This window comes from Micromys minutus, assembly GCF_963924665.1.
Source record: "Micromys minutus genome assembly, chromosome: 14".
NCBI classification, from domain to species: domain Eukaryota; kingdom Metazoa; phylum Chordata; class Mammalia; order Rodentia; family Muridae; genus Micromys; species Micromys minutus.
The window spans coordinates 49,112,658-49,140,220 of NC_137983.1; the positions used below are offsets into that span (position 1 = coordinate 49,112,658).

Below are 27,563 nucleotides of genomic sequence, written 5' to 3' on the forward strand. Positions count from 1 at the left end.
GATGAGATTTTTTTTTCTAAATTCATGGTCTGAGAACATACCATAATATTATCGTATTTTAAATATGCACTTAATATGAACTGTAGAGGTTTGATCAAAAGCTCCCTGGTTAAGAACACTGGCTGCTCTTGCAGACAACCTGAGTTTAACCTCAGCACTAACACTGCAGCTTACATGTACCTATAATCCCAGTTCCAGGGGCCCCGATGCCCTCTCCTGTCCTCCATGTGCACCTGTACATATATAGTACAGTTATATTCCCAGAAACACACTAATGTACATAAACTATTTTTTAAATGATTAGGTGTATGTATGTGTGTGTATTTAATACTTTAAAAAATTTAACATTTAAAATGCACTGAGAAAATTAAAACCATAAACAAATATGTCTCCAAAGCCACTTCTAGTGTCATGACAGTTTGTCACCTTATCCTCCTCTTAAAAATGTCTGTTGGCCCTTCAATGTAGTCTCACATCTCTGTGTGAATCAACACATGTGCGCCTGTGAACACACAGCATAGGAGGACAGTAAATGGGATAAACACTGTTATGTTAATAGCAAAGAGTAGGACGATTTGGGTTTTGATAATGAATCATTGATTATATATGTAAGAAATATGTATAATATTTTTGTATAATTTCCTGCTGCTGTTATACAGTTCAAGAATAATTTGTTTTTCCTAATTTTCAGATTCTTAAGATGACCCCATTTTTTCAGGTTGTATTAACATTGCTAAGATGGAGTTGTATCCTTGAAAAATATACATTCCATGTAGATATATGAGTTGATATAGGATGTAAGAGAGACAGAAGTGTTGGGACAAAGAACTTGTACACGTTGAGAGATGTCTCCAACTTGGGCAGATCCTTACACCAACCCCAAGCTCATAAAATATTCAGTATCTTTCTGCAAAAGAATGGTCACTGATATTTGATTTTAGAGAATCAATGTATATATATATATATATATATATATATATATATATATATATATATATATACACATGCCTCTGTGTGTATGTGTGTATGTGTTTGTATGTGTGTGTTGATGCAAGTGTGTGAGGCTTAAGAAATCACAAAGGATAACTTATAGGAGCTGGTTCTCTCCTTCTAAGACATGGACTTTGGGGATTGAACTTAGGCCCTCAGCTTATGGCAATCACCACTGAGTCATCTTGCCTATTGTGGTTACTGTTCTTTTAATTGTAGTTTTATATTCTAAGATTTATAGTCACGCAAAAGTCAGAACTGTGTAACACAGTTTTCTAGGGCAGAGGTCATGTCCATGCTTGGCCGAAATCCACATAGCACACAGCATCATATACTAGGAGGTTTAGTAATGCTATGTGGCCCAATCAGTTCTGTTATCTTTCTGCTGTTTCTCATTGCCTTTGTATCCAGCATTGATTTTAGGAATGGCTTGCATCTGTATTTATAGCTCTTATTTAAGTCTGTATTGATGAACCTTAGCACATATATTAATAGTGCAAAACTGACTTGCATTCACTCATTACTACAAAAAACAACTAATTGAAATCAAAACCAAACTTTAATATGTGTATGTCTTAAGAATGCACTACAAAATTTAGAACCGTTTTCCACTCTGCCTTATAATGCTTCAAGTTTCCTTCTCACCATGGGTAAATATTTTTAAAATGAGAAATGTGGCAAGGTGCTATGTATGTGTTCATTTAAATATATAGTAAAAGAACGGGTATGCTGTAAACTTATTCTGCTAAATGTATGCATATTTGTAGAACTGGTTGTCCCATCTATTCTTCCAAAGAGAAAAAGAAGAGTTAAAGAAATGTTAGAAAGAAGGGGGACAAGAGAGGCTACAGAATCACTAGGAGTTTACAGGTAAAACTTTCATGGAGCAGTTTAATGACCTTCAAGAAAAAGTCAAGGGCTAGAGAGATGACATAGTGATTTAGAACACTGACTGCTCTTCTAGAGGCCCTGAGTTCAATTCCCAGCAACCACATGGTGGCTCACAACCATTTGTAATGAGATCCGATGCACTTTTCTGGTGTAGCTGTAGACAGCTTCAGTATACTTGTATAAACAAAATAAATAAACCTAAGAAAAAAATAAAAGGAAAAGAGAAAAAGTCAAATGCCCCTGGGAGTTCTACACCTTCTGTGGTTTGGATAAGAGATGCCAAAGTTAGCTGTCGGGATGAATTTGATTCTAGAAAAAGACCAAACATATATACCAGGTTTTAGTTTAGAGAAAATGTTTGTTTCATGTAAAGACTTCAAGTATGTTAGATAAGCAACTTCTTAGTTCTTTTTTACATTGCTGCAATGAAAGTCCCTGAGGAAATCAATTAAAGGAGAAAGATTTTTAAGGGTATTGCCAATTGAACAAGGTCGAGGTATTAAGAACCGACACCGTTTTCTGCACAATCTGGAAGCAGAGGGAAGGCAAACCTGGTGAGCATTGTTTCTTCTCACTTTTTACACCATCCAGGGTCCCACCAGCGAACAGACCTACCCACAGTTGGTAAAATTTACCAATAACCAAATAATGCCATTCCTTATTCCCAGCTCCCAGGCTATCCCTGGTTCTGACAATTTGAAAACACTCCACATCACAGCAACACACTTAATAAAATTGATAATTGTACTTATTGATTAATATTTTTTTCCTTAACAATGAATAGTGCCAATGGATGATAAACTGACTTATTGACTTAGGGGAGTCTGAATTTCAGCCACATTTGTCACATGAACTGATAAAGACCTACTATGCAGAACTACTAATGTCACCCACAGTTTAGTACTGAGATAAAAATTGACCTAAGTTTTATTTTAATGCTGACAGTAGCCATCACTGTGCTCTCATGGGAGTTTTCCACTGAGCATTGTAACTAACACACATTTACATTGTTATGAACTGTTCCTCCTCTTTTTCTTTCTTTTTATGAGAACACAACATAGAGTTGGATGGTATATTCTTGTTTCTTAGATCTTGAATCTAAGCAATTCTTTTTGATCCTTCAAATGTCTTGGGACTCAGAGCAGGATATCTCAGTGGCTTTATTAGTAGCCAAATATTTGCAGGTAATGGCAGGTAATCCCTCAGTTAAGCATTAATGTCCTGAGAGTATGCCTAATTGGTTCTCCCTCCAGGGGTTCTGGGTAAACACTCTTTGTGCTGTAGTATGAGTATAAGATAATAGGAGAAAAGTTCTGCAGGGTGGGGCTCTGTGGGACTTCCCTTATCCCTGTGGATCAGAGATGGAAAGCATTTCCTTTGGTCTCTTCTCATAGGCTGCTGCTGTTGCTGTGGAAAACTGGCCCAGGCTGCCTACCAAGTTAGCATTCAGTGTCCTGTGACTGTGCTTCCATTGTTCTTTTACTGAGGCCACTGAAACTCTGCTGGCCATGGCTCTGCAGGCCTCCTCAGGGACTTCCAGACAGTTAGAGGCTAAGGCCCTGGGTGCTGTTAGAACACCTATCTACCAGCACTTAAGCCATAAAAAAAAAATCCATAAGACTCTTGCTGAAGTAAGGCTATCTTGAACTGAGGAATTAGCTCAGTGATAAAGTTGCTCCACAGAGGAGAGAACCAGAGCTCATCCCCAGAACCCAAATAAAGTGCTGGGTGTATTGAATTGCATCTGTGATCCTGGCTACGAAAGATGGAAACCACTGGTTCTAAAAGCACACTTTTCAACCAATCTGAGCTGATGAGTGAGCATTAGTACCTTGTGAGAGACCCTGTTTCATACAAAACAAACAACAACAAAAACCAAACAAGCAAATACAAAATAACACACTAAGTTAACAATGAAAATAACGTGAAGAAACCTTAGGAGCAGAACCTGAGGTTGCTCACTGACTTGCTTTGAAATAAATAACAGTCTATGTACTCATGCAACCTAGGGCACCACACACATAATACATACATACATACATACATACATACATACATACATACATACATACATATATACATACATACATAATTACATACATACATACATAAAATATTGCAAATTATTTAAGTAGAATTATTTCAAGATGTCATAAAGAACTGTCTATCAATTTGAATTCTATGATATTTTAAAAGTAAGAGTCTTTAAGGAAACACACCCACTCAAGAGTTTTTGTTGCTGTTGCTAGGCAGTATGGCAACAAGTAGAAGGCAGGCAAGTAGAAAGTGAAGATATCCTTTGGTCCTGAGGGGCTGAGACACATTCACATGATTCTTCTCCAGTGGTAAATGTAGAGACAATGAAACTTGGGGTTCCATGGAAACCACAGAGAGGTGGATGATCAGTACTCAGGGGTCAGATTGAGTTCACTGAGCTCAAGGCATCAGCTTCTCCAAGGCGAATTCCAAAATATCTGAAGTAGGGGGATGATGGACAATTCTGCAACATCTTGCCAATTAGTTTGTTCATAAGACATAACCCCATGGTGCACACAGGACCTGAAGAAATATCTCTTTCTTTTCCTGCAAGAAATACTAAATTCAGGGTCTGACTTGTAAGTATATCAGATAGTAAGATACCCATATGGTGAGGCCCTTCATTCCAAACGTGAGCCTAAAATAGGGCTCTGATGTGTCTCTAGAGAGGCTGGGCAAACAGGTAAGGGGAGCATGGAGACTACAAGTGGCATGTCTCCCACAATTCACTGGGGGTATCTACAGACATCTGTATAGAATAAAAATCAACCTAAGAATACACAAATTCTGATAGTATGAGGAGTTGGATAGTATGGGCAAATGTTTCATAGAATTTCTTTTGGGGAATTTCTTTGCAAGTTTGTGGATAGTAGAACTAAAACCTAGGTATTTCACCCACATGTATATTTAGAACTTTTACAATTGATAGAAGAAACTCCCCAGCTTCATCTACTCATGGAAAACTAGCTTAGGAGTCTGCCCTGCCTTACCTCTCATAGTCCACTGACTAACAGAAATTCATTATTCATCAGTGACAGCTCCTCATTTGCCAACCTGATCATCTCCTTTCTGTTTGTCGTTTCTCTCAATTGTGCCTGCCATTTTCAAACCAAGATGTCAAAAAGAGAAAAAAAAAAGTTTTCTGGCAAGCCATGGCACCATGGAGTTTCATAATTAGTGTCCCTGTGGAATGTCAGACTAACTCACCTTGATGGATAAGCTCACTGAGTCGTGGGAACCAGGAAAGCTAAGTGTGCAATTTCAGAGACCCATCTCCGGTGCACAAGGAGAGCCTTATAATGTCATTTCACTTTGACTTAAGGAATGGAAATCCTGGGTCCTGTGGGTGCTACACTGCTTCCTCTGAACAGGGGATGAGGATCTGAATAATTTGAAGAGCAGTGTTAGTGGTCCTGTGAGGCCAACAGGACTTGGTGAGATCCTGAGATCCAAAGATCTCAAGGCTGAGTACTTTTACTTTTCCATGTAGAATGAAGAGAATACTTGTCTGTATTCAGTTGGTCTATTTTAGTCTTGTAAATTGGAAATTTAAGTTATATGGATGATTTGATTGGATCTTGAACTTTAGCCAAGCATGAGACATGACACCTCAGGTAACTGATAATGTTCTTTGTGCTTTACAAGAAAAGGGGATATATATGGCACTAATGGCTAACAATAAAGACTGGTGTCAACAAATTTCATTATTTTCTTTTGTGATATCTTTTGGTTTCTTGAGATAGTATTGTACAGTAGCTCAGGTAAGCCTGCAGCTTACTGTCTTGATCTCATGGGAATCTGCCTGCATCTACTTCCTAAATCCTGGGGTTATATTTATGAGCCACCATGTAGGTAACTAAAAATTTGAGCATGCCCTAACAAATGCCATAGTAGATCCCCATAACTTCCTTGGTCTTACAGTTTTCAGAACTACTCATAGGTACTCTGAGAGTATTCTGGGCTGCGTTCTTATCAGTTTCATTAGATCTGTAACAAGTGTGATACTGTCTACTAAGCTCCATAGACAGATGGCTGTTCTACAGCCTGTCATACTTCCACCCATAGGAATTTCCACCTTCCTTTCAATGGCATGTGTATCTCCTTGTTGGATATAAGGCAAGTGCCAGTCTCTTGCTAAACTAAAATTATCCCTACTGGGAAAAGACATGCAGGCTTTGATGACCCATTGCATAAATTTATCGAGTGCTTTTGTGTCAAGGCTCAGACATTGATGTTTGAAGATGAAGGGCTTTGGTGCTCCCAAGGAGACCATGAGAGTCAAAGAGAAACAATCTTGAAGAGGACGGATCTACCTCATTGTTGCTGGACCACTGATGCCAGGAGAAGCATATTCAACTGTCCTGCTTGTTTGCTGTGGGACTATTACAGATTAATGAGGCTTGGATCTGGATATGGCCAGCTTGCCAAAATCTCAGGGAAAAGGTGTGAGTCACTTCCTGAGACTATTTCCAAGATCATGGATGATATCATTATAGGACTGGAATGTGCAGCTTGTACTATCAACTGCCCTGAAATGTCACACCTCTGTCACGCTGTGCGATTAAGTTAAAGCCTCAAACCCACAGTGAATTGAATTCTCCTATCATCTATCATATTGAAATTGCCAAAATGAGCCACCAAACCCAAGTTTGTAATAATTCTGGTATTTTAAAAGCCTAGCTAGTATAAAACAGAATTTGGTGAAAGTTCTTTTCAAAGTGTATCAGTAGTACAGTATCTGTGATTAATTCACACACTCCTTTGGGGTCCTATTCATTGTGACTTGCCAAATCTGCTGCTCACTGGCGTTTTTCCCATGCCACCTAAATTAGATTTTTGTACTATAGTGTTGACCTCTTAAGTGTCTCTAGGAATGCATTTTGAATGTGAAAAAAAAATCGTGATTAGATTATATCTACTTTTTTGTGCCCACTTTTAATGATGCAGAGTTATGCATTTTCTAGATGAATATATGTGCTCCAGTCTTGCTGTTGAGTGCTTGAAAAAGTGGGGTTGACTCAGGGTCAGGGACAAGATGGTGCCAGAATTGTAGGGTTGACATTCAGTCTGATAATGAGGTCTTAGCATAGCTAGCAGAGGGCAGTTGGATTCTGTAAAATCTCCCATCACTCTCTGGACCCCAATCTGGAAAACAACAAGTCTGGCTTCTTTCACATTTATCCTTAACTATAATTAGTGGAAATGTCAAACTGCTTCACTGGCTTTCACTGACTTTGGGGTGAATGGGTTAGGCGAGTCCCCTGTCCTCATTTGCTTCAGTGCCTGAATGAATGATCTTCTCAGGATTATGGCAGGCCCCTGCTTGCCTGTTTGTCTGTTAGTTTCATTTATGTCGCTAAAGCCATCATGATGTCCTGTGATGTGATCATAAGGCATGAAGCTGAATTGAGAAAGTGTCCTTCTCTTAACTAGGTGGCTGTTCCTAATCCCCGGAATTTGAAGGTCCTTCTTATTTGAAAAAGAATTGAAGTCTTTATCCCTGTCACTAAAGAGAAAGCAGGTCCCATCTGTGGGTCACAGGGAAAGAGTGTAAGCTCCATGCTTTGTACATTTGGGCAAGCCTTCTGCTTTCCTCTCTCCAAATCTGTAATATTGCTAAGCAAACATTCCTGTGCACATGGACTTCAAGTGTTAGCTGCTTTTCTTTTATTCTCCAGATCCTCTCTCTCTTAGAAAAATAAAAGAAAGAGAGAGAGGTAAATGTATGCAAAGGTTAAAAGCTGTCTTTAAATTCATAAGAGTGTGGGGGAATAAATAGTCTTTTTGAATCAAAAAGATGGAAATTTACATCTTCCCATCCCCGGTGAGTGACTACAAACTAGGACGCTCTAGCTCTTTCAGACAAGGGCAGGTTTGAGCATAAAGAAAACGAAGTCCATCAGCTTCCCTTTAACAAAGCTAGGAGGAGAGAAGTAGCTTTAGTAAATGGACTGCTTCCTGTTCCATCCTGCTGCTGCTCACACTGCTGCCCAGAGAACCTCGCTGAACAGGGATGCGGGAGGAGACCTCTTCACTCTGTAGTTGCTGGCCAGACAAGCATTTCCCTCTCAGGGCTTGGCCTCAGATGTGTCTACTACTCTACTTTAAGGGTGGATTGTGCAGCTGGGGAGGTGGCAGATGGGTAAGAGCATTTGCTTCTTTTTTTTTTCAGAGGAAGCATCAAAACCTGAACTTGAATCCCAGCAACAATATAAATTGCTAGGTATAGTGGCATGCCCTTGCAACCCCACAGGTGGATCACTGGGGCTGGATAGCCATTGGCCTAGCTCCAGGTTCATATGAGACACTGCCTCTAAGGACCAAAGACTGAAAGCCTGGGTAGAGCACTTGAGGTTTTCCTCTGTCCTCTGCATGTGTGTTCACAAGTGTATGCATTCCCCCAATACATGAATAGAGCATGCACGTATATGACACTTCCGTACTTATGCACCATTTTTTTTAAATGCATGTTGCCTTATTATTGATTTTATTAATAGTTTTATTTCAAGAATCTGATCAGTGTCATTCAGATGAAGCCCAGATGTTTGGGTCAGTCCCCAGTCTTTAGGCAGAATGATATTCCATGTGTATTTTCATAAAGCCTGCAGTCCATTCTGGAAATCTATCTTGAGCATGATATGATTAGTTCCTACCATGTCTGGAAAAAGACCCCTTGAATGAATCTTGTCTCTTGTACTGACCACCAGAAGTTTCCTCATAAGTCAGTCACTTGCTCTGTGGTGTGGGTCTTCTACATACAATGTCGGAGGCATATTAGTCCAAGTCACAGGATGCTTCGAGGATCGCATAAGAATGTGATGTTCGGGGCGGAGAGCAATGGCTGGCAGCTAGTGAATGTGCTCAGAATTAGCCAGCATTGCAGCTGGGGAGTCCATGACCACTCCACCTCACTAGACTCCAGATCTAGAAAATCAATACAATGTGAAAATTACTTCGACCTGAAAAAATCACTCAGCTGATAGCCAGGAAACTGAATTCTATAAGCAGTGCACAGTGTGAGATTTAGTCTGCCGTTCTCAGGCCTCTTGTCTGAGAAGTAGCTGAGAGGAAGAGGGAGTGATGTCCCTGGTATATTATATAACACATATATGTAGTTGATAGTGTACATTAAATTATATATAATATACTATAATATACATAATAATATATTATAAATTATATATATATATATATATATATATATATATATATATATATATATATATATATATATATATATATATACATCACCATTTCATTAAACCAGCATACCGAATTCTATCTATAAACTTTACTAGAACAATTTAGGTAATTTTACAAACCTTCTGAGGACACAGTCATAAATACAAAGACCCAAGTAAATGTGAATACTGTTTTGGTTTTTAAACTATGCCAGATATTTCAGATAATTCCCCCTTTAACTAATGGATTCCAATTATTCACATATCAAAGAACTACATTATTTATAATTCATTCAACAAAGAACATTAACAGACAAGCTTCACAAACACTCTTGCATGGTCATCGGTTCATTTGTGAGTGATATCAGACTCTCAAAATGTGTTAGGCTTCTGAATTGTTAAAAGAATTTCTTTAAATCTAATATCTGGCTCTCTAACTCTGATTTCAACCGATTATGATCTGTTTCTTTTCAGCTGGTATCTGCTTCTCCCCCCTTCACTCCACCTCCTGACTCCATACTCCCCCTCATCCCCTATCCCATCCTTTCTTCACCCCATCCAGTCTTGCAGCTGTTGATCCCCATCTTTTCCTTTCTTGTCTGTTTCTCTTTCTCTCTACTTCAACTACACACGCATGGGCATGAAAGATTATTTATGTGTGTATTACATGAACACATATGTGTTATATGTATGTGTGAATGCATGTGAATGTAATAATATGTGTGTGTGTGTGTATATATATATATATATTGTATGTCATCTGTATTTCTCCCTACAGTAGATGTTATCAATAAAATTCCAGTTTCTAATTTTTTGTAAATCAGATTTATAATTAGGAAAGGAAATTTAAACTTTAAAATTAATCTTATCAGATACCACATTGAAGAAAATTTGCCCAGAGTTATTCGGCATATTTGACCCATTTCACTCTTTTCTTAAAGTTATTTTGGTCTAAGCACTCAGAAGTGGCTACCTGCTCCCCTGGCTTGCCCACAGGGAAATCAGTTAGTGCATTACCTCTGTTCCCACATCACATTGTGTGTGAGATTGGTATTAAACAGTCACTCTCAGGTGGAAATCCAGCAGGCCCAGTGAGTAACACTAAAGTAACATGGGGCTTATCTGAAATCTTAACATGGAAAAGGGGCCTATCTAGACGCAAACAGCTTGAAAAGAGATCTTGATAGAAAAACCCAACTAATGGATTCTTCACTAGAAAGACAATCTGGGGGTTCTTATCGTTCAGGTGGAGGGCCCCAGTGAGAAGTTGATAGCAGTGAATGAAACAGGGACACCGGACCATTTTAATGTAATTTCTAAAAGGCTCTGTTGCCATAACAGAACCACTTGAACAGGATGCTATTTCGTGCTTGGGGGCAAAATCTGTTTAGATCTTTGCTTCTAATAGCATCTCACAGACGCTGTAATTGTGAAATAACTTTCTCAAAATAACTCTGTGCAGGGATGGAGTGAAAAGATCAGTGAGATTAATTCTTGGCAAATTTATCTTGAATGCAATTTGAAGAAATTATATATTTTTTTCCAGAGGCACTTTTATTAGACAGTGGTACTTAGCAGAGAGTGAATTCCCTCAGGTCCTAAGGCTTAGGAGATAAGTTTTACTTAGTACAGACTAAGATTCCCCTAGTGTTCTAAATCACCCCCAACAAGATGAAAGGCCTTCCAGGGTCTGGGGAAAGACAAGAAGCCACCCACAACAGGGTACTGTGGGAACTTGCTAATGGCCCAGCAGTTTTCATAAAATGGCTTCCCCTGTCTTCTGATCTGAAGTCCCCTGCAGTAGCTGGCATATCTCCCTCACAATGACGGAGCAGGCAACAGGGTTCAGGGTTCTTGCTGCATTGTCTCTATAGTTCCAGGTTGTCTCTATTTCCTTTGCATTTAGGTGGCTCCAGAGCATTCGACTTAGAAAAACTGCAGGGGCAGGAAAGTTTGGTTCAGATCAAAGGAGTAGCTACTGTGGCAGAGATACTAAGGATCCAGGCCCCAGATTGCGGACATCTTATGATCTCAGTACATGGATATGAGCAAATGACCATAGTCCCACATCACCCCTCCCATGCCAGTACTTCCTTATAATTTTGAGGTTCAATTCTTGAGTATGCCAAATGAATGGCACTACTCTGTTCTCCCTCCTTTCTTGGGTCAAATCTTCTCTTTATATCTTCTTTGTCTTCCCAGCAGTGTGCGTTGGCTCCTTCTGAAATGTAATGAACCCAGTTCTATTGCAATTTATGATCTAATGCAGAATCTACAGATTCACAAGCTAAGCCTCTTTCTCCCTTGCCAAGAAGCATTGCCAAAACTTACCTTGCCTATGATTACTCAAGGTGAACAAAGATTGTTTTCCACAGTCATATGAGAAACCCTTTATATTTCCACACAGATATGCATTCTTCCATGAGCACAAATGCCTGAACACACACATGAAAAAGACAAAATCAAATCTATAGCGAGATAGTAACAAATTCTGATGCTTCAAGAATCGCATAAGAATGTGATGTTCGGGGCGGAGAGCAATGGCTGGCAGCTAGTGAATGTGCACAGAATTAGCCAGCATTACAGCTGGGGAGTCCATGACTACTCCACCTCACTAAGTACCTATGTTCTTTTGCTTCCTTCCCTAGACACGTAGACAGAAACACAGATCTTCTAGTCTCAGATCTCACTCCAGAAATGAGTACTAACCCCATTTCTAGTTGTCACTAACAAATCAGGATTGGTGCTTACAAGGTAATACATACTGACTAGAATGGTTCCTGGGAAGCTCGTAACAACGGGGTGTAGATGTCTAGACTATAAATAAGAAACCCTGGCTTTCTTTGTACAAAGCTGATGTCCTTCTGGTTACATTGTGTGCAGTCTGAATTGAAGTGACTGGAGTCCTAGTAATAAAGCCTTTTCTGAAGCTTTTGTCAGTATGAGATTTTGCACAATACTTGTCCCAAGAGTCTTGGACTGTTGATTATTACAGAATGGAACTGTTGAGTAGTCGTGATTGGTGTTATCTAGAAGAATAAGCAGAAATCTTTACTGCACTAGATAAAGACAGGTGTAGTATGTGAGGAAGAAAAGAAGAAACAGAAAGCAGAAGTTATTCACGGCCTCCTTTCACACTCCTGGCCTGTAAACAAGACAAAGGACTCCAGTGTGCTAATATCAACAGTCTTGGAGCTGTCAGAGCAGAGGAGATATTGTACAGATAGACTCAAGAGTTTCCAGAGGCATTTTATAAAGAAAGAATTGAGGTGGGTGGATTGCCCCATCCCTCAACTGGGGACCGTGCCTATCCACTGGAAATGGTCTCTACAGGTTCTATCACCCCTTTGTTTGGGTGTTTTGACTAATGTCCTCCCTGCTGGGTCATGGGAAACTCTTGGGTCCCTGGCATCTAGGACTGTCTAGTAGATACCTCCAGTTTACCCTCCCCAACTGCTATACATCTACATTCAAATTCCCAACCCTCTGTAATTCTCCTCCATCTCTTCCCATATCTGAACTGAACCCCCTTTTTTTTCCTCTCTTTCCTCTCTTCCTCCCAAATTTCTCCCTCATTATACTTCCCAGAGATTATTCTCTTCCCCCTATGGAGTAGGACTCTATTATCCACTTTAGTGTGATTTTTCTTCGTAGTTTCATGTGGTCCCTGAGTTGTATCTTGGCTATTCTGAGCTTCTTTTTAGCTAATATCCACTTATCAGTCAGTACAGACCATGTGTATTATTTTGTGACTGAGTCACCTCACTCAGGAAATCCAGAATTTTTCCTGTTAAAAGGAAATGCAGGAACAAAGAGTGGAACAGAAACTAAAGGCCATCCACACACTGCCCCACGTAGGGATCCATCCCATCTGCTGATACCAAACCCAGACACTATCACTGATGCCAAGAAATACTTACTGACAGGAGCCCTTTATAGCTGTTTCCTGAGAGGGTCTACCAGAGCAGAACAAATACAGATACAGATTTACAGAGTCAAACATTGGACTGAACTCAGGGACACCAATGGGGAAGTTAGGGCAAGGACTGTTGTAGCTGAAGGAGTTTGCAACCTCATAGGAAGATCAACCCTATCAACCAACCAGAACCCCCAGTGATCCCAAGGACTAAACCACCAATCAAGAGTACACAGGAGGTACCCATACCTCCATCTGAAAGTATATCAGAGGTTTGGCTTATCTGGCATCACTCAGAGGGGAGCCTCTTGGTCCTGTTGAGGCTTTACTGACCTAGGAGTGGGAAATGATAGATCAATCACAGAGGCAGCAATAGGTTGACAGGTGGAGTAGTTCCCTCATCTAGGCAGAGAAAAAGGAGGAGGGGATGGGGGATTGTAGAGGGGGACTTGGGAAAAGGGAATAACATTTGAAATGTAAATAAATAAAATAACCAATTAAAAATGAAAAAAAAAAAAACCCCAAAGAATTGAAGAAAACATGTTTCTAAATCAATCCATACCAGGGGTGTTTACATCGGGTGACATTAAGCAAAATGTTTTAGTTGATGACTACTCAATGTTTTAAGTAATGCATATTTATTTAAGACTAAAGATGTAATAAAAATGCATGGTCCGATAAAGTACTTGGGTAAAATTCATGATTTAAAAAAAAAACCTAGCAAAAAATATAGATGGTTATTTTTTGAAAACATGACATGTGGAAACAGTTCTTGGGAGCATGCATTTGGGCCAACTTATGGGTATATTATAAAGAGATGATTTAATAAAAGTCTGCACAAGATATTTGTTCCTAACAACATTGACTTTCTTGTAAGAAATACAGATATTCCCCACCCATGAGCACATTCTTGTAGCATAGAGGGATGTCTTGATGAAAAGCTAGTCTTAAGCAAGTTCACTTATTGAGCACCCCTTTCTTTAAGCTATATTCTAAGGATCTTTACATTGGCATATGACCTGGCATGTGAGGAGATTAAATATTGAATATTAATGTCAGCTTAGCTACATTTGGCTTATAGGTATTTTCATTTAAACGATTACGTTCTCTGGAAGATGATTTGATTTAGTGATATTTCCTAATTTACTTAAAATATGCACTTGACATTTAACTAAGCCTTAGTTTTAAATATAATTGACATTTTAAAATCACAAATACTGATTATAAAATATAGACATTGTATAATTCAGGAGTGCTCTTCTGTCTTGTAGACTAATTGCTGGCCCGTTATTTAAGCTGATTTAAACATCGCCATTCTTGTCTTGTCCCATTCTGAGGGTCTCCTTGAGTTTGTTGTTTAATCCTCAATTAACCACTGTCCTTCTGGATTCCCATGCTGTGTGCCTTGTGCATTCTGGATGGTAGTATAGTACAGTGCAAAATATTTTACATCTAGTTCTGCTACTATTTATTTCAGTAATTATTTTGAGAAATAGAAGAAACTTGTTCAGTTTTCAAATCCATACTTCTCCTGAGTGAACCTGTACGTGGAATAGAGAGATGCTACCAACAGTCAGCCTTGCTTTTCTTCACAATCACGCATGTTGACAGGCATGAGCTATCTGTCACTCAGATCGCTGCTATGTGAGAGGGGAATTGGTTTCTCCTAAGTGGAAATATGAATGGGATCCTACAGGACAATGGGATCCTTCTGGAAAAGACAGAGTGAACAGCATGTTTCGATTGACAACAACTATACCTTTCTTCTAAGAATGAAATCGATTTTTTGTCACCGTCCTAGCAGATCCACTTAGCCGATCATTCTCTGCCTGCCACTAGTTCAACTGGGAACTGAACAGAAGCCTGATGCTTTTACAAGCTGTGGCTTAGAGGTTGGCATTGGGTGAAGAACTTTCTCCTCCATCTCTCATCTATGGCCCAGCACATCACAGCTGTGACTTGAAGCAACATCTGATGTAAAACACGCTGGCCAGAGTCAAGCCATGAGCAAGGTGATGTGCATGGGGAAGGATAAGGTTCACTCTACAGTCTCCTCACAGTTGTTCCACATGATGCTTTTCTTCTCAGAGATGTTCTCTCCACCAGTGATTACATGCTGTAGCTGAGATGGACTTCGACTCATAAAAGTGAAGGAGGCAAAGCTAACCAGCTTTGTGCTTTGTCTTGCTTATTTTCCTTTATGGCAGTTTAATTACAATGAAAAATAATGTGGCCCATGGGCATGCAAGCTTGCCTGGTATATATCATGGTCCAAAGCGACACAACAAATGAAATATTGTATCTAAAAGTTTTAAAATGATTGATTTCTAAATAAAAGATTCTCAGTGTTTCTCTTTCATCTATCACTTGAAAATTAATGAAATTGTTACTAATTATATATTGGGAGTTTCTACTGATTATGATATTTTTATTCATGTTTTTGAAAGTCTCAAACCTTTCTCATCTGTGCTTATTAAGCCATTTTATGTTTAGAAGATGATAGTCTCACAGAACTGACCAATTTAGTATATTTCCTCTACCTTCCCTAGTTCTAATGTCTTATGATGTCACAGTACAATGACATGGCCAGAATATTAACTGTGAATAAATGACATTCGTATCACTAGAGGAAGTTTTGGGTAAATTCCAAGAAAAACAACTATTAAGTTTGATAAACACTGATTCCTTATTTATTTTAGCATGTTTATTTAAATTTCACCCATTTATTCATTTATTTATTTTTGTATGGGTGTGTGTGCTCGGCATGGGCAGGTATCTACAGTGGAATGAGTATTCCAGAGTTGGAGTTACAGGCGATCCTTGTGAGCCTGGTGTGGGGGCTAGGCTGAATTCAGGATCTTTGCAAGAACAGAGTACCATGCTCCCCACTGCTGAGACATCTCTCCAGCCTCTTGTTTATTTTTTAAGACAGTGGCAAGCCGTTTTCCAAAGTGACTGCTGAGGTTTAAGCTTTGGCTAGAAATGCAGTTTACTCTCCCTTTAAATAGCTTTTGGATTTATGCATTTTCTTTCAGCCCCTCTGATAGCTCTATGGTTAGGTCTTCCTGGTTTGAATCATAATTTTCTAGTGACTAGAAGCTGTATAATATATTTGTTATGAACTCCCTTGTTATCTATCTGTTTTTGTCTGTGATTTGATCTGTGACGGCTAATCTTATTCATCAATGAGACAAAGCTGGTAAGAGGAATTGTCACTACCCTAATTACTTGTGGTCATGACTTTGGGGAGGGTTTCTTGATTGCTAATTGATGTAGGAGGGTGTAGCCCACTGTGGGCAGCACCATCCTTAGAGAGTGCTACAGGAAAGATTGCTGATAATGAGTCTAGACTCCAAAAACAGTGTTCCTCCATAGTCTCTGCTTCTGTTCCTACCTTCCAGTCAACCTTGGGCTGGCATCCCTTGATGATGGGCTGTGATCTTTCCACTACATCAATCCTTTTCCTGTCTCCTGGTTTTCTCATAGCAACAGAAAGCAAACTAGGACATGATTTCTGTACTTTTTTAGTTTTCTAATTGTATTGCTTGTTTCTTTTCCTGTTGAGTCTATTATATATTCTAGATAATTTAACTTGTCCAGATAATTGGCTTGCAAATACCTTCTCCCAGGCTGCAAAATGTCTTTGGATCCTCTTAATAGGGTATTTAATAAAGGGATGTTTTTAAAGTTTTATGAAATCCAATGTATTTACTTTTCCTCTCCTGGATGATAAATGTAGTGGAACACAAAGGAAATTTTTCCATAGTATGGGCCTTGAAGACCTGACCTGTTTTTTTACCAAAAGTTGGATAACTTTATATTTTAGGTTTCTACTTATGGATCATGGTGTTATAAAAGTATTTACTGGCTCTAGTATAACTTTTGCTCATGGAGACCTAGTTGTTGAATTTCTCATTGACTGTTTTGAAGACAGAAGTCAGATATGTTAATGGAGGTTCATGTCATGCTTTCTGTGTCAATCCACTGACCATGTTTATTGACAGATCTGAACCAGATGGTTTTCATTCCCTTAGCTATAACACAAGCCCTGGAAATGAAGAAGCCTTGTTCTTGGCGTGTTTCTTCACCACGTTATATTTAGAATAATTCTGCCTCTATTTACAAAACCATTGTGGGTCCTGGGCTTTTGGTTTTGAGCTAGTTTCATTTTGACACACACACATGCACATTTTCACTCACACATGCACATTTTCACATACACACATGCACATTTTCACACACACTCATGCACATTTTGCCCCATTTAGATTTTACACAAAATTAACTCCTAAGAAATTACTACATAAATTTTTCAATCATTTCTAGTTTTCTGGTAGAATTTATGAGATCTCTTTTGAATATCATATGTTATGCAAATAGGAATGATTTGATTTAGTTTCCTGTTTGCATCCTTTTCATTTCCTTTTCATTTTGCTGGAGTTAATACTTCAAGCTCTGTATTGAAAAGGAGTAAAGAAAATGGATAGCATTGTCTTCTTTCTGATTTTATAGGACTTCTTGAAACTTTTCTCCATTTAGTCTGTTGGCTGTGGCTATGTCATATGTATTATTTACTATGTTGAGCTATACTCTCTCCAGGCTTACTCTCTACAGGACTCTTATCATGAAAGAATGGTGCATTATATCAATGGCCTTTTCTGCAACTTTTAAGATGATCATGTGATTTTTGTCTTTAAGCCTGTTTATCTGATTTATTACTTTTATTTCTTGACATATGTTGAACCATCTATGCATCTCCATGATAAAGCCAACATAACTGCAGATGACCTTTTTGATATATGCCTGTATTCAGTCTTCAAGTATTTTATTGATGATTTTGCATGCACTCTGGAGATACTGGCCTGTTGTTTTCTTTCTGATTGTATATTTATCTATTTTTTTTTGTATTATTATGATTCTAGGATGAGATTGGGGTTAGGAGTTCTCCTTCTAGTGACCATCTTTAATAAAAGATTTAAATACAGTTTTTTTCCCCCAGTGGTTGTGTGAAGTATATGGTATATACATATTCATATCAAGGCACAAGTGTTATACAGACACATGAAGGATGAAGGTTAAAGTTGGGTGTCTTTTTCATTCAACCACTCATTTAGATCTTGAGACTGGATCTTTCATTGAACCTGGAGCTCATCAATGTGGTTAGACTTAATGCCCAAGGAGCTACAATAATCTACCCATTCCCAGCTCTGACATATTGGGCTTAGGATATGCGCAACTGCTTTTACCCAGGTGCTAGGACCTGAACTTAGGTCTTCATGATGAAACAACAAACACTTCATGGATCTATTGGCAATAGAGTTATTAATTTTCTAAATAAAACAAAAGTTGACACAAATAACATTAATGAAAAACAAAATAATTATAATTCATGTTTGTATACTAATTCCCAATTGCTCATTTGAATAGAATATTATTTTCAAGCATGGTGTTATTGGTAATAGTAGATCATCCTGAGTCTATCTGGACCAGATTCTATAATTTCCAGCATCTGTGATAAGGTCCCCATGAGTGCAGGCTAACTAGCAACCCAGAGTCCCTCCTGCAGAGGGTACACTATGCTCTGCCTTCTGCAAGACGGCCTAGTGCGCTGGCTAAGCTACTAGTGCATCTATCTAGAACTAGAGTTCTTTAGTTATCAAATTACATGAAATACAATCTGTTCCAATTTCCTTTTGACCTTTTATAAATCTATTAGTTTTCAAAGTACTACACATATGTAGTCACTAATTTATTCTTTCTGAACTCTGCTCACTTTTTAAAAATGACTCAAACATAGCTATGGCTGAAAAGATTTTCTCACAGATAAAAGAATCTCTTGAAAATGAGTGTTAAGATCAATGGTATGGTTTCTAACAATGCTGACTAAGTTTTACTGTGTGCAATGTCAAGATTATAGTTTTTCCTCTAGAGAAACCAACATTTCCTTGGAGTAAATGTAAGAACAAACAAATGCCATGTTAGATATGAAAAGCCTCTAATGGTGACTGAACACATAAGCATGTGAGGGTGTCCTGTGACACACAGTAAAATATATGTGGGGTGTCCCATCTCACATGGTAAAGCACTGTATAGCACTATGCAGCCTTAATCCATTCTGTGGAAGACATTGGTGAACAATTCTTTCACAAAAAGTTTTCTCAAAAGTTGTTTATGCAGATATGTTAACATCAAATACTTTTACAATGGTTACCTAAGCCTTTGGTGACATCACTTAGAAAAAGGTAACATAATTAAGAATAATCAAAGCAGGGCATGGTGTTGTATGTGTAATCCCAGCACTCAGAAGCCTCAGACAGAAGAAAGATCACTTCAAGGTTATCCTGAGCCTCATAATAAAGTCACTCTTGACAAACAAAACATTATCAAGGAACACCAGTAGACCAGTTGCACTGGCAAACCTGAGCACTTTATCTGTAGCACATTGCGCTTAACTGGAGATTTTCTGACTCATCTCTCTTCTCCATCCAGGCTGTCCGGATTCCAGCTGCCTTCCTCCATCGTGAGCACTGGGTCACTCCTCACACTCTGGTTCACCACGGACTTTGCAGTGAGTGCGCAGGGTTTCAAGGCCATGTATGAAGGTAGGAGGCAGAGGCGTTTGGCATGTTGCTCACCTATCTGCTAAATGCTGCCGTGAGATTCTGATACAGATGCATTTGGGTTGTATGGAGGAAGTTCTTGGCTGTTCTTTAATACACTGTCAAGTGGACACAACTCTGTCTTCTGTATCTGCCAAAGAACTAGCAAAAATCATGCTTAAGTTATCCCTTATTGGTCTGAACCTATGAATCAGAGTTTTTAGTAGATTACAATAGTAACATCTGAGGATCATGCATATAAATTAATTGGTGGGGCTGCTTTGTTGTAAAGTACCTGTTTTTAACCTAGAAGAGTCTATTATTAAAGTGTTTCTGCAGCAGTACTGAGTGAAAACTGAAGTAAGGTGGTCTCAGAAAATGAGGAATTTTTGCTGAAGTTGGAGTTTTTAGATTAGAAGTGAATTTGACCTCATGCTTGTTTGCCTCTTGCAACACAGTAGAATTTTAGTTTTGTGCTTGACGTCAGATTGGTGGTTATGTATTTTACGATGTTGTTGTCAGTTTTAAGGTGCTTTGGTGTAGATGTAACAGAAAACAAGTGGACTTTGGTAAAGGAAATGATTGTCTCTATGTGAGATTTCAAGTAATTGATCTGGGTGCCTGTGAGCATAAGGCCTAAGGTGTGTGCAATTTAGTTTGGCATAGAGGTATTTAATTTTCTTTCATGTGTAATATGAGAGATTTCATTTGTATGTTATGTAAACTCTGGTGAGTGTGAGTTAAGCAAAGTAAATTGTGGGTGGAGCCAATAGTCACTGACTTTTGGCAACCCACATGGTTTGCTTTACATGTGTCATGGTTTTCTCTAATACTGACTACATGTGCATGAATGTTCTTTGTGGGAAGTGCAACCCTGCACTCGGTTGATTTAACCAAACTTATTTGGAATGCAGTTAACTGCTTGCAAATGGGTTTTATAGTGGTATACTGTAGTGTAATACATCCATCTGAAGCTGTATAAAGACTTGTTAACATGTTTAGTATAAGTGACCCATGTCATAATGCTACAGATACCAGCCTGCTCTGCCAGACTCATTTGTGAGGTCACCATACTTTCATTTAAACCAGTATCAGTTGCTAGAGAAGCATAAACTCTGTTGTTTATGTGACTCTTAAGAAGTAACATAGTCTTTGGACAGTAGCAGGCTGATTTATGATCAATCGTTGATTACCCTTTTTATTAATTATTTTGCTTGCTTATATTTCAAACATTGCCCCCTTTCCCAGTCTCTCCTACCCAACTCCCCCCTCCCCTGACCCTTTGCCTCTAAAAGGTTGGATTAACTTTAAAATTCAGTTAAAATTGCCATTTCCCTTTGAGCCCCGAATCACATCTTTTAAAGAACATCTCCACATCAGTGAGTTTGCTTCTTCTGAGCTTACTTACTTACTTCTAAGGTTTTAGATGATATCTACTCAGAGGGTGGACAATATGTCCAACGCACAGAACTCTGTCAATTCTATTCTCTTTCCTGACAAAGACCATGTGCGTATTCCATGTATTTCTCTGATTAGCAATAACTACTGTAGAAGCCTCTGGATTTGAGTGATGGCCAAGTGCCCTCTTTGGTCAAATCTTTCTGGTCTGCTGGGGGTTTTATTCATTGTCATGAAAGATTATAATCTAGTTTTTAACATATTGTGAAATTTTTCTTTTAGAAAATATTTTATGTTTGTGTCAGGATCATAAGGAAATATAACTGGAAAAGTGCATAGGTATATGCTAACTTGAATATGATTTTAGAATCTGTAAAAATGTTTTTGTAAGTTACATTTAAAATGGCCCATGATTTATCTGATAATTACCAAAAACCATAAAACTAATTTTGAAAAAAATATTGTGAAATACACAAATCTGTCATAGACAAAACCAATTTTATGTAATATTTAATATCTGAATGTAATAATTATGTATCGCTGCATATCAAAGACTTTTATGAACCTCATAGAAGAGTATACATGGGAGAAGTTATTGGAAAGAGAGCAGAACTCACACAGGTAGCTCCCCTCCTTCATTGATAGCTCAGACACACAGGGATGGGAGGCACTTCTCACCCACCAAGGCAATATGCCGGGAGTACATAACTCAGGAAAAAAATATATCTACATGACAGAAGGCAAGGCCAGTGTGATGACCAGAAAGACATCTACAGCAATTTCCAATGTGCGGTTTACGTTCATTTTTAACAAGAATGTAGATTTTCTTTTATTCTACAACTTGCTGTTTTGAAGAGACAACAGGTGTAGTAATTTTCACAAAGGAAACAATCTAATTAATGTTAATCTAAACAGTTAAAAATGTTAATATATTGTCCAAGATATTTAATGGAAATTGAATTTAGATAAAAGTACTAAATCAACTATTAAAGTATTTCCCTGTAGTCCTTAGAGTAGCACTGCTTTCCTAAATTATAATTTCAGTATTAACAGATTGCTGCTTGAAATTTTAATTTATATTCACTGGCTTGTAATGAAGAAATTGTCCAATGTTCTAAGATCTGTCAAAAATAAGATAGCCTTGGCAATGGCCTTAATGTGAGCACGGAATGCATGATTTGTTGGCAATACTTTCAAATAAGTCTTGTTTATGTAAATTATTTGTACACGGGGAGATTAAGCAACATAATGAATATGGAAACAATAAGTTACATATTCCAATGAATACATTCAGTCACTCAATTTAACGTTGGAATCCTAATGAAAGCATTTATGAATTTCTTCCTAAGGTTGTTCACGTGGAGTAATTGAATTAGTTCAAAGTTTGTCTTTTGGGACTTCTTATCAGATAAGTTAGTAGATTATTGTGGAAGTAGTCTATGGAGTTTAACCTATAAGTACAGAAAAAGATGAACCAGTAACTCAAGTTACTCATCTTCCCGGGTGTTATTTGCTCCATCTATGGACCAAACAATTAGTATAATTCTACTTAATACATTTCTAATGAGACCCAAAGCTATATGTTGCTCTGTTACTTATAATGGTTTCTAAGAAATTCTGATTAACCTCACACATTATATATATATATATATATATATATATATATATATATATATATATATATATATGTGTGTGTGTGTGTGTGTGTGTGTGTGTGTGTGTGTGTGTGTGTGTGTGTATGTGTGTGCGTGTACATATATATAATGGTTAGGTGGTAGTTGAAGGAAACATGGAATATATATGTATATATATACACACACACATATCATATACATACATATATATACGTGTGTGTATAGTGGGTAAAAATGTCAATAATGTATAGATAAATGAGTAAATGAGTACAAGGAGTACGTGGATAAATAGAAAGGTAGGAGGCAAAAAGATGATAGATTGAAGGTAAGTGGTTGATGGTTGTGAGAAAGATGCATCATAAAGTATAGATGAAGGATTGGTAGACAGTTTAACTATATATAGGGATGATAGGTAAATTATTGCCTATCATATATAATAAAATATTTATAGATTCATGATATATAATAGATATATAGATACATGGTAAATAAGTAGATGACAGATGATCAGAATAAGAAGAATTTATCACAGATACCAAACAGCTGATGGATAAGTAAATGACAGATGGGAGGAGAGATAAATATGGTTTATAGATGGACTAACATACAGTTTAGCTAATGATAAATGCTGAGGTAGATAGGACAAGAAATAAACTAGAGATAGATGTGTCTATTACTGTATAATGTCTTAAATGCATTTTCTAATCTACTCTCACAGGGGCTCAGCAAGTGAAATGAAATTACCTGTTACTATCATTTAAAGTTGATGGAACAGTTACCAAAATAGTTTCATTTTTTTCAGAATTGCACTCTGTGGCTCAGTGTCAGCAGAATTAAGTCCATATCTGCTTATCTTTAGAAGCTGCAGTTCTCAAGGACTGCTTGTCCTCCAGATGTTAGAGATAAGCATGGGACAGTGTGCACCAAACACCAGCACATGAACACAATACCCATGTACATGCTCATGTTTATAAAGATACTGTATGAGCAGGATTCAGTAGGTAGACATTAGGACCTAAGAATTCATTTCTCATGGATGAAGAGATGGCTCGTTGAAGAAGAACACTTTGTGGTGTAAAAGGACCCTGGCTCTTGTTAGCATCAGGCATTTCACAGCTGTACTTCCAAGTCAAGGAGTTCTGGGGCCCTCTTCTGGCCAGCGTGGACACTGCAGTCACAGGTGCACATACCCGTATGCACACATTTAAATGTGTTTAAATGTGGGATCTTTAGAGGCCTCTTTTCTTCCCTCCACTTGTTTACAAAGCTCTCACTGCATGTTTGACAGCTATCTAGCACTACACTGTTATAATAATAATAATTATATAATAAAATAATGATAATAATAATAACACAACTGAAATGAATGGGCTGTTCCTAAGGACTAATGACATAGAGGGCTGCATTCCAGAGTGTCGTTTAAAGGCTCTGAAGGTAAATGCCTGCTGGTACCATGCCCTTAAAGAAGGTCTGAACACACATGCATAATAAGATGTTCCTTCTTGTGGAGGAAGAAACATGCACAAGGAAACTGAGAAAAATAGATGTCCTTATTTGCAGACTATGTGTGAAGAGAAAGAACATAGGTTTATAGAACTGGTTTTGAGGGATGACAGGACTCAAGCTGAGGGGACCCCTAGCTCACCTGAAAACCCTGGCAATTAGCTGTGTTAGTATTGTCTCATCCTTGAGATAGCAAACCCATACTCTTAGAGCCTTAAAGGGCACTCTAGATTCTTTTCCCTGCACTGTAAAATACAGAGTTGAGCTTGGTCAGTTATTTTTAATGAAGCTTAGTTAGACAGGTAAGAAGTTGAGACAAAAGTAAGGTCTGGTGTGTGTCTTATATGTTGTCTCTTCAGGCCTTGCCAGTCTGTATTCTTAGGAACAACATTTGAGGCTAAACTGTGAATCTTGGGCTTTGGGCACAGAGTTAGAACTGACTGATATTTCTAATGAAGCATATTCAGACAGGAAAGAAGTTGAGACAGAAGGAAGGTCTGGTATGTGACTTGGTGATAGCATGACTGTGGACAGGAACTTGTTGTACACATTTCACATAGCTGGAGGTGTTGCTTTTGAAGAGTACCACCACATAAATGACTGTGTGAGGTAATGGGTATGTTAAATATCATCTGATTTTTTTTTAACTACAAAACAAAGTATCCAAGAAACTAAAGAGACCCTCCTCCATATCCCTTGACCAGTATGTTGGTAGGTAGCAATTTGAAGAGAAATTAAATAATAGGTCAACTCTAAATCAATTTTTAATAATTAATTTTTCTTTCTCTTTCAAACCTGTTAGTGGGCATAGCAATTGAAGATATAGATTGAATCTTCTTTATGGTTAAGATGGCTCTAGCCCAGTTTGAATACAATCACTGAAATGCTTTAAAAATAAAGTTTTTCTATAGCTTACACTATAGACACAAGATACCTGTGCAGAATGGCCACCTTAGTTCAGGTCACCAAATTAACTCCTTACCCACAGGAAAAGAGCTTGTGCCCACTTGGTCACTTACCACAGAATCATTTTCCTGTGCAAAACTGTAACATTTTCATCTACCTCTCAACAGCCAGAAGAAGTAGATCTCATCACACAGCATAGCCCTATAATTCCCAGGATTAATAGGAAGCCTGCTTTGGGGCAGGCTGGGGTTTTTGCATTGTGTCTTGCTTGCCTTCTGGCACTGCATGGCTTTCACATCCCTAAAGGGAGGATTTCTTGCCAGAGTATGTTCAGGGCTGGATTCATGGATTCACTCCATAGTGGCCCTGCGTGAGCCATGATTCACCTTCCTTGGGAACTCCAGTGCTTGAGTATTTGTGCAGGCAAAGAAGACCAGAGTTAGGTAAGGACCAGGAGGGATCAGCACAGGAACTAGGGCCCCTGTCTGAGAATAAGGATTGTGTGGTGGCAACAGTATCTTTTTGTAACCTGCTCATCTTTTAGCCATGTTCAGATTATGCCAGGAAGGATATGGCCAGAGTCAAACTCCCTGACACTTGTTCTTAACTGGGAGCAGGGAGGGTCACCCTAGCTACTTCTTCTCAGTTCTTGACAGCCCTTGACGTTCTCTGTAGCAGGAAGAGCTGCTCCTTCTCCAGCTTTGTTCACTGCAACTCAGACACCTCTTTTTCTTTGTAAAGAGTGTTCAATGCCAGGCTTATTAGAATCACAAGTCCAAAGTTCTGCTGCAACGCCTGAAAGCAATTCACTAGTTCAGATAGAGCCCTCAGACCTTTAGATATGTAGTAATCAAACGAGGGCAGGCTCAATGTTCTACAACAGTAAGATAGCATTAAAAACAAATGATGATCTTAACTGTTGGGATTATAACAACTGAAGAACACACAGATACATGTAACAGATGTTTTTTTCCGAAAGTTCAGCTTTAAGAAAGCCGGGTATAGACAGAGGAGATATAAAGCTGTCAAACAAAAGAAAGCAGCCTGTGAAGAGGGGCTGCTGGTTACCTGTGCCTCTTGCATTTCTGATGATTGGAGAAAAGGGGAAAACAGTTTGTGCAGCCCCATGTTCCAAGAAATATAGAGCAAACATAAAGCCATGTTTATCCCAACCCCACAGCCTGATACTGGGCCTGCAGCTGCCTCCAGTAGACTCCTCCCTGATTATTGGCCTCATGGCACTTAAGCCATGAGTCTGATCATTCAGCAGCTGATTCAAATTTTATCAATTCACTCTTTTTAGCCCCAGAGTCCTTAAGCATTTCTAGCTGCTAACAACCACAACTTTTATGCTCAATTTTGTGGGTGTGAAAGATTCCATGGGAAAATAAAAAAAAAATATTTCTTAGACTTTCTGAAGCTCTGTAAAGTTCTGTAACTAGTGAAAGACTGGGATACTCCATTGATGGATGCATGCTCCATGACCCTGGGACAGTTTATCTTATCACTGTCATTTATTTTATCTTATTTCTGTGGCTACCCAGTTCTAGAAGGCCTACATACCACTACAATGTATCTCATGCATGGCACAGTGGGGAAAGATAGTATCATTAATATCAGTGGAGCCAGGATGGTCCTTTCAGAGTGTAATTTATTAGTATGAACTTTGCTTTCAGACATTTGTTTTATGGCCAGAGTGAAGCTTCCAGCCACTTCTTCTTCTGACTCAGGTATTGTGGACAGGGAGAATCAACATTGTGTCTTAGAAAATCAACTTTCTGTCTCAGTATAGTTTGCCCTCATTTGTTTAGAAACAATGTTTTGGTGGGGTCATGTGAGATACTGTTTTTTTTTCTCCTAGCAACTACCATATAGATACATACATGTATGTGAACATTAGTATTCATGTATACATGGACAGAAATACACATGGATATATAGGTATACTCATGTGCATGTATACATACATAATGCATGTACTACAAACACACATGCTCATTCTCACACAGACACACATACTGGCACATACACCTGTACCCATATACTCATATGTGCATGCATTAACACATGCATTCACACACAAAGGTAGACATATTCATACTGCACATGAATAAATTTCTCATGTCACATATATGTTCTCTCTCTCTGTCTCTCTCTCTGTCTCTCTCTGTCTCTCTCTCTCCCTCCCTCCCTCCCTCCCTCCCTCCCTCCCTCCCTCCCTCCCTCCCTCTCTCTCTCTCTCTCTCTCTCTCTCTCTCTCTCTCTCTCTCCATATACTTCCTTCCTCCTTCCTGCAGCCTCACCAGAGAAGGAAAGGGCTCTTTAGAGTTCTAGCTTTAAAAAGAATTAGTTTTTTGTCTCCCTTGTATACATTGGCCTGGGGTCTGTGGCATGGTCTGCTATATCAAAGCAGCTTAGTAAAGATGTTCATGAATGCTTGCAAAAGCAAATAGACAGATCTGTGTGCACCTGCACTTCTGCCTATTTCTGAGAAGGCTTGTCGTGGCTG

The 27,563-nt window shown here is 38.5% G+C and overlaps 1 protein-coding gene across 1 annotated transcript in view; it reads left to right on the forward strand.

Annotated features, from left to right (window-relative positions):
- Positions 1–27,563, forward strand: part of CSMD1 (CUB and Sushi multiple domains 1) — a gene marked incomplete at its 3' end in the record, with an annotated part of 1,481,492 nt that overhangs the window by 432,709 nt on the left and 1,021,220 nt on the right. The window contains exon 3 of the mRNA XM_080928326.1: positions 19,504–19,616. Within this exon, the coding sequence (XP_080784452.1) occupies positions 19,504–19,616 (113 nt within the window). The remainder of the gene's footprint in view (positions 1–19,503; positions 19,617–27,563) is intronic.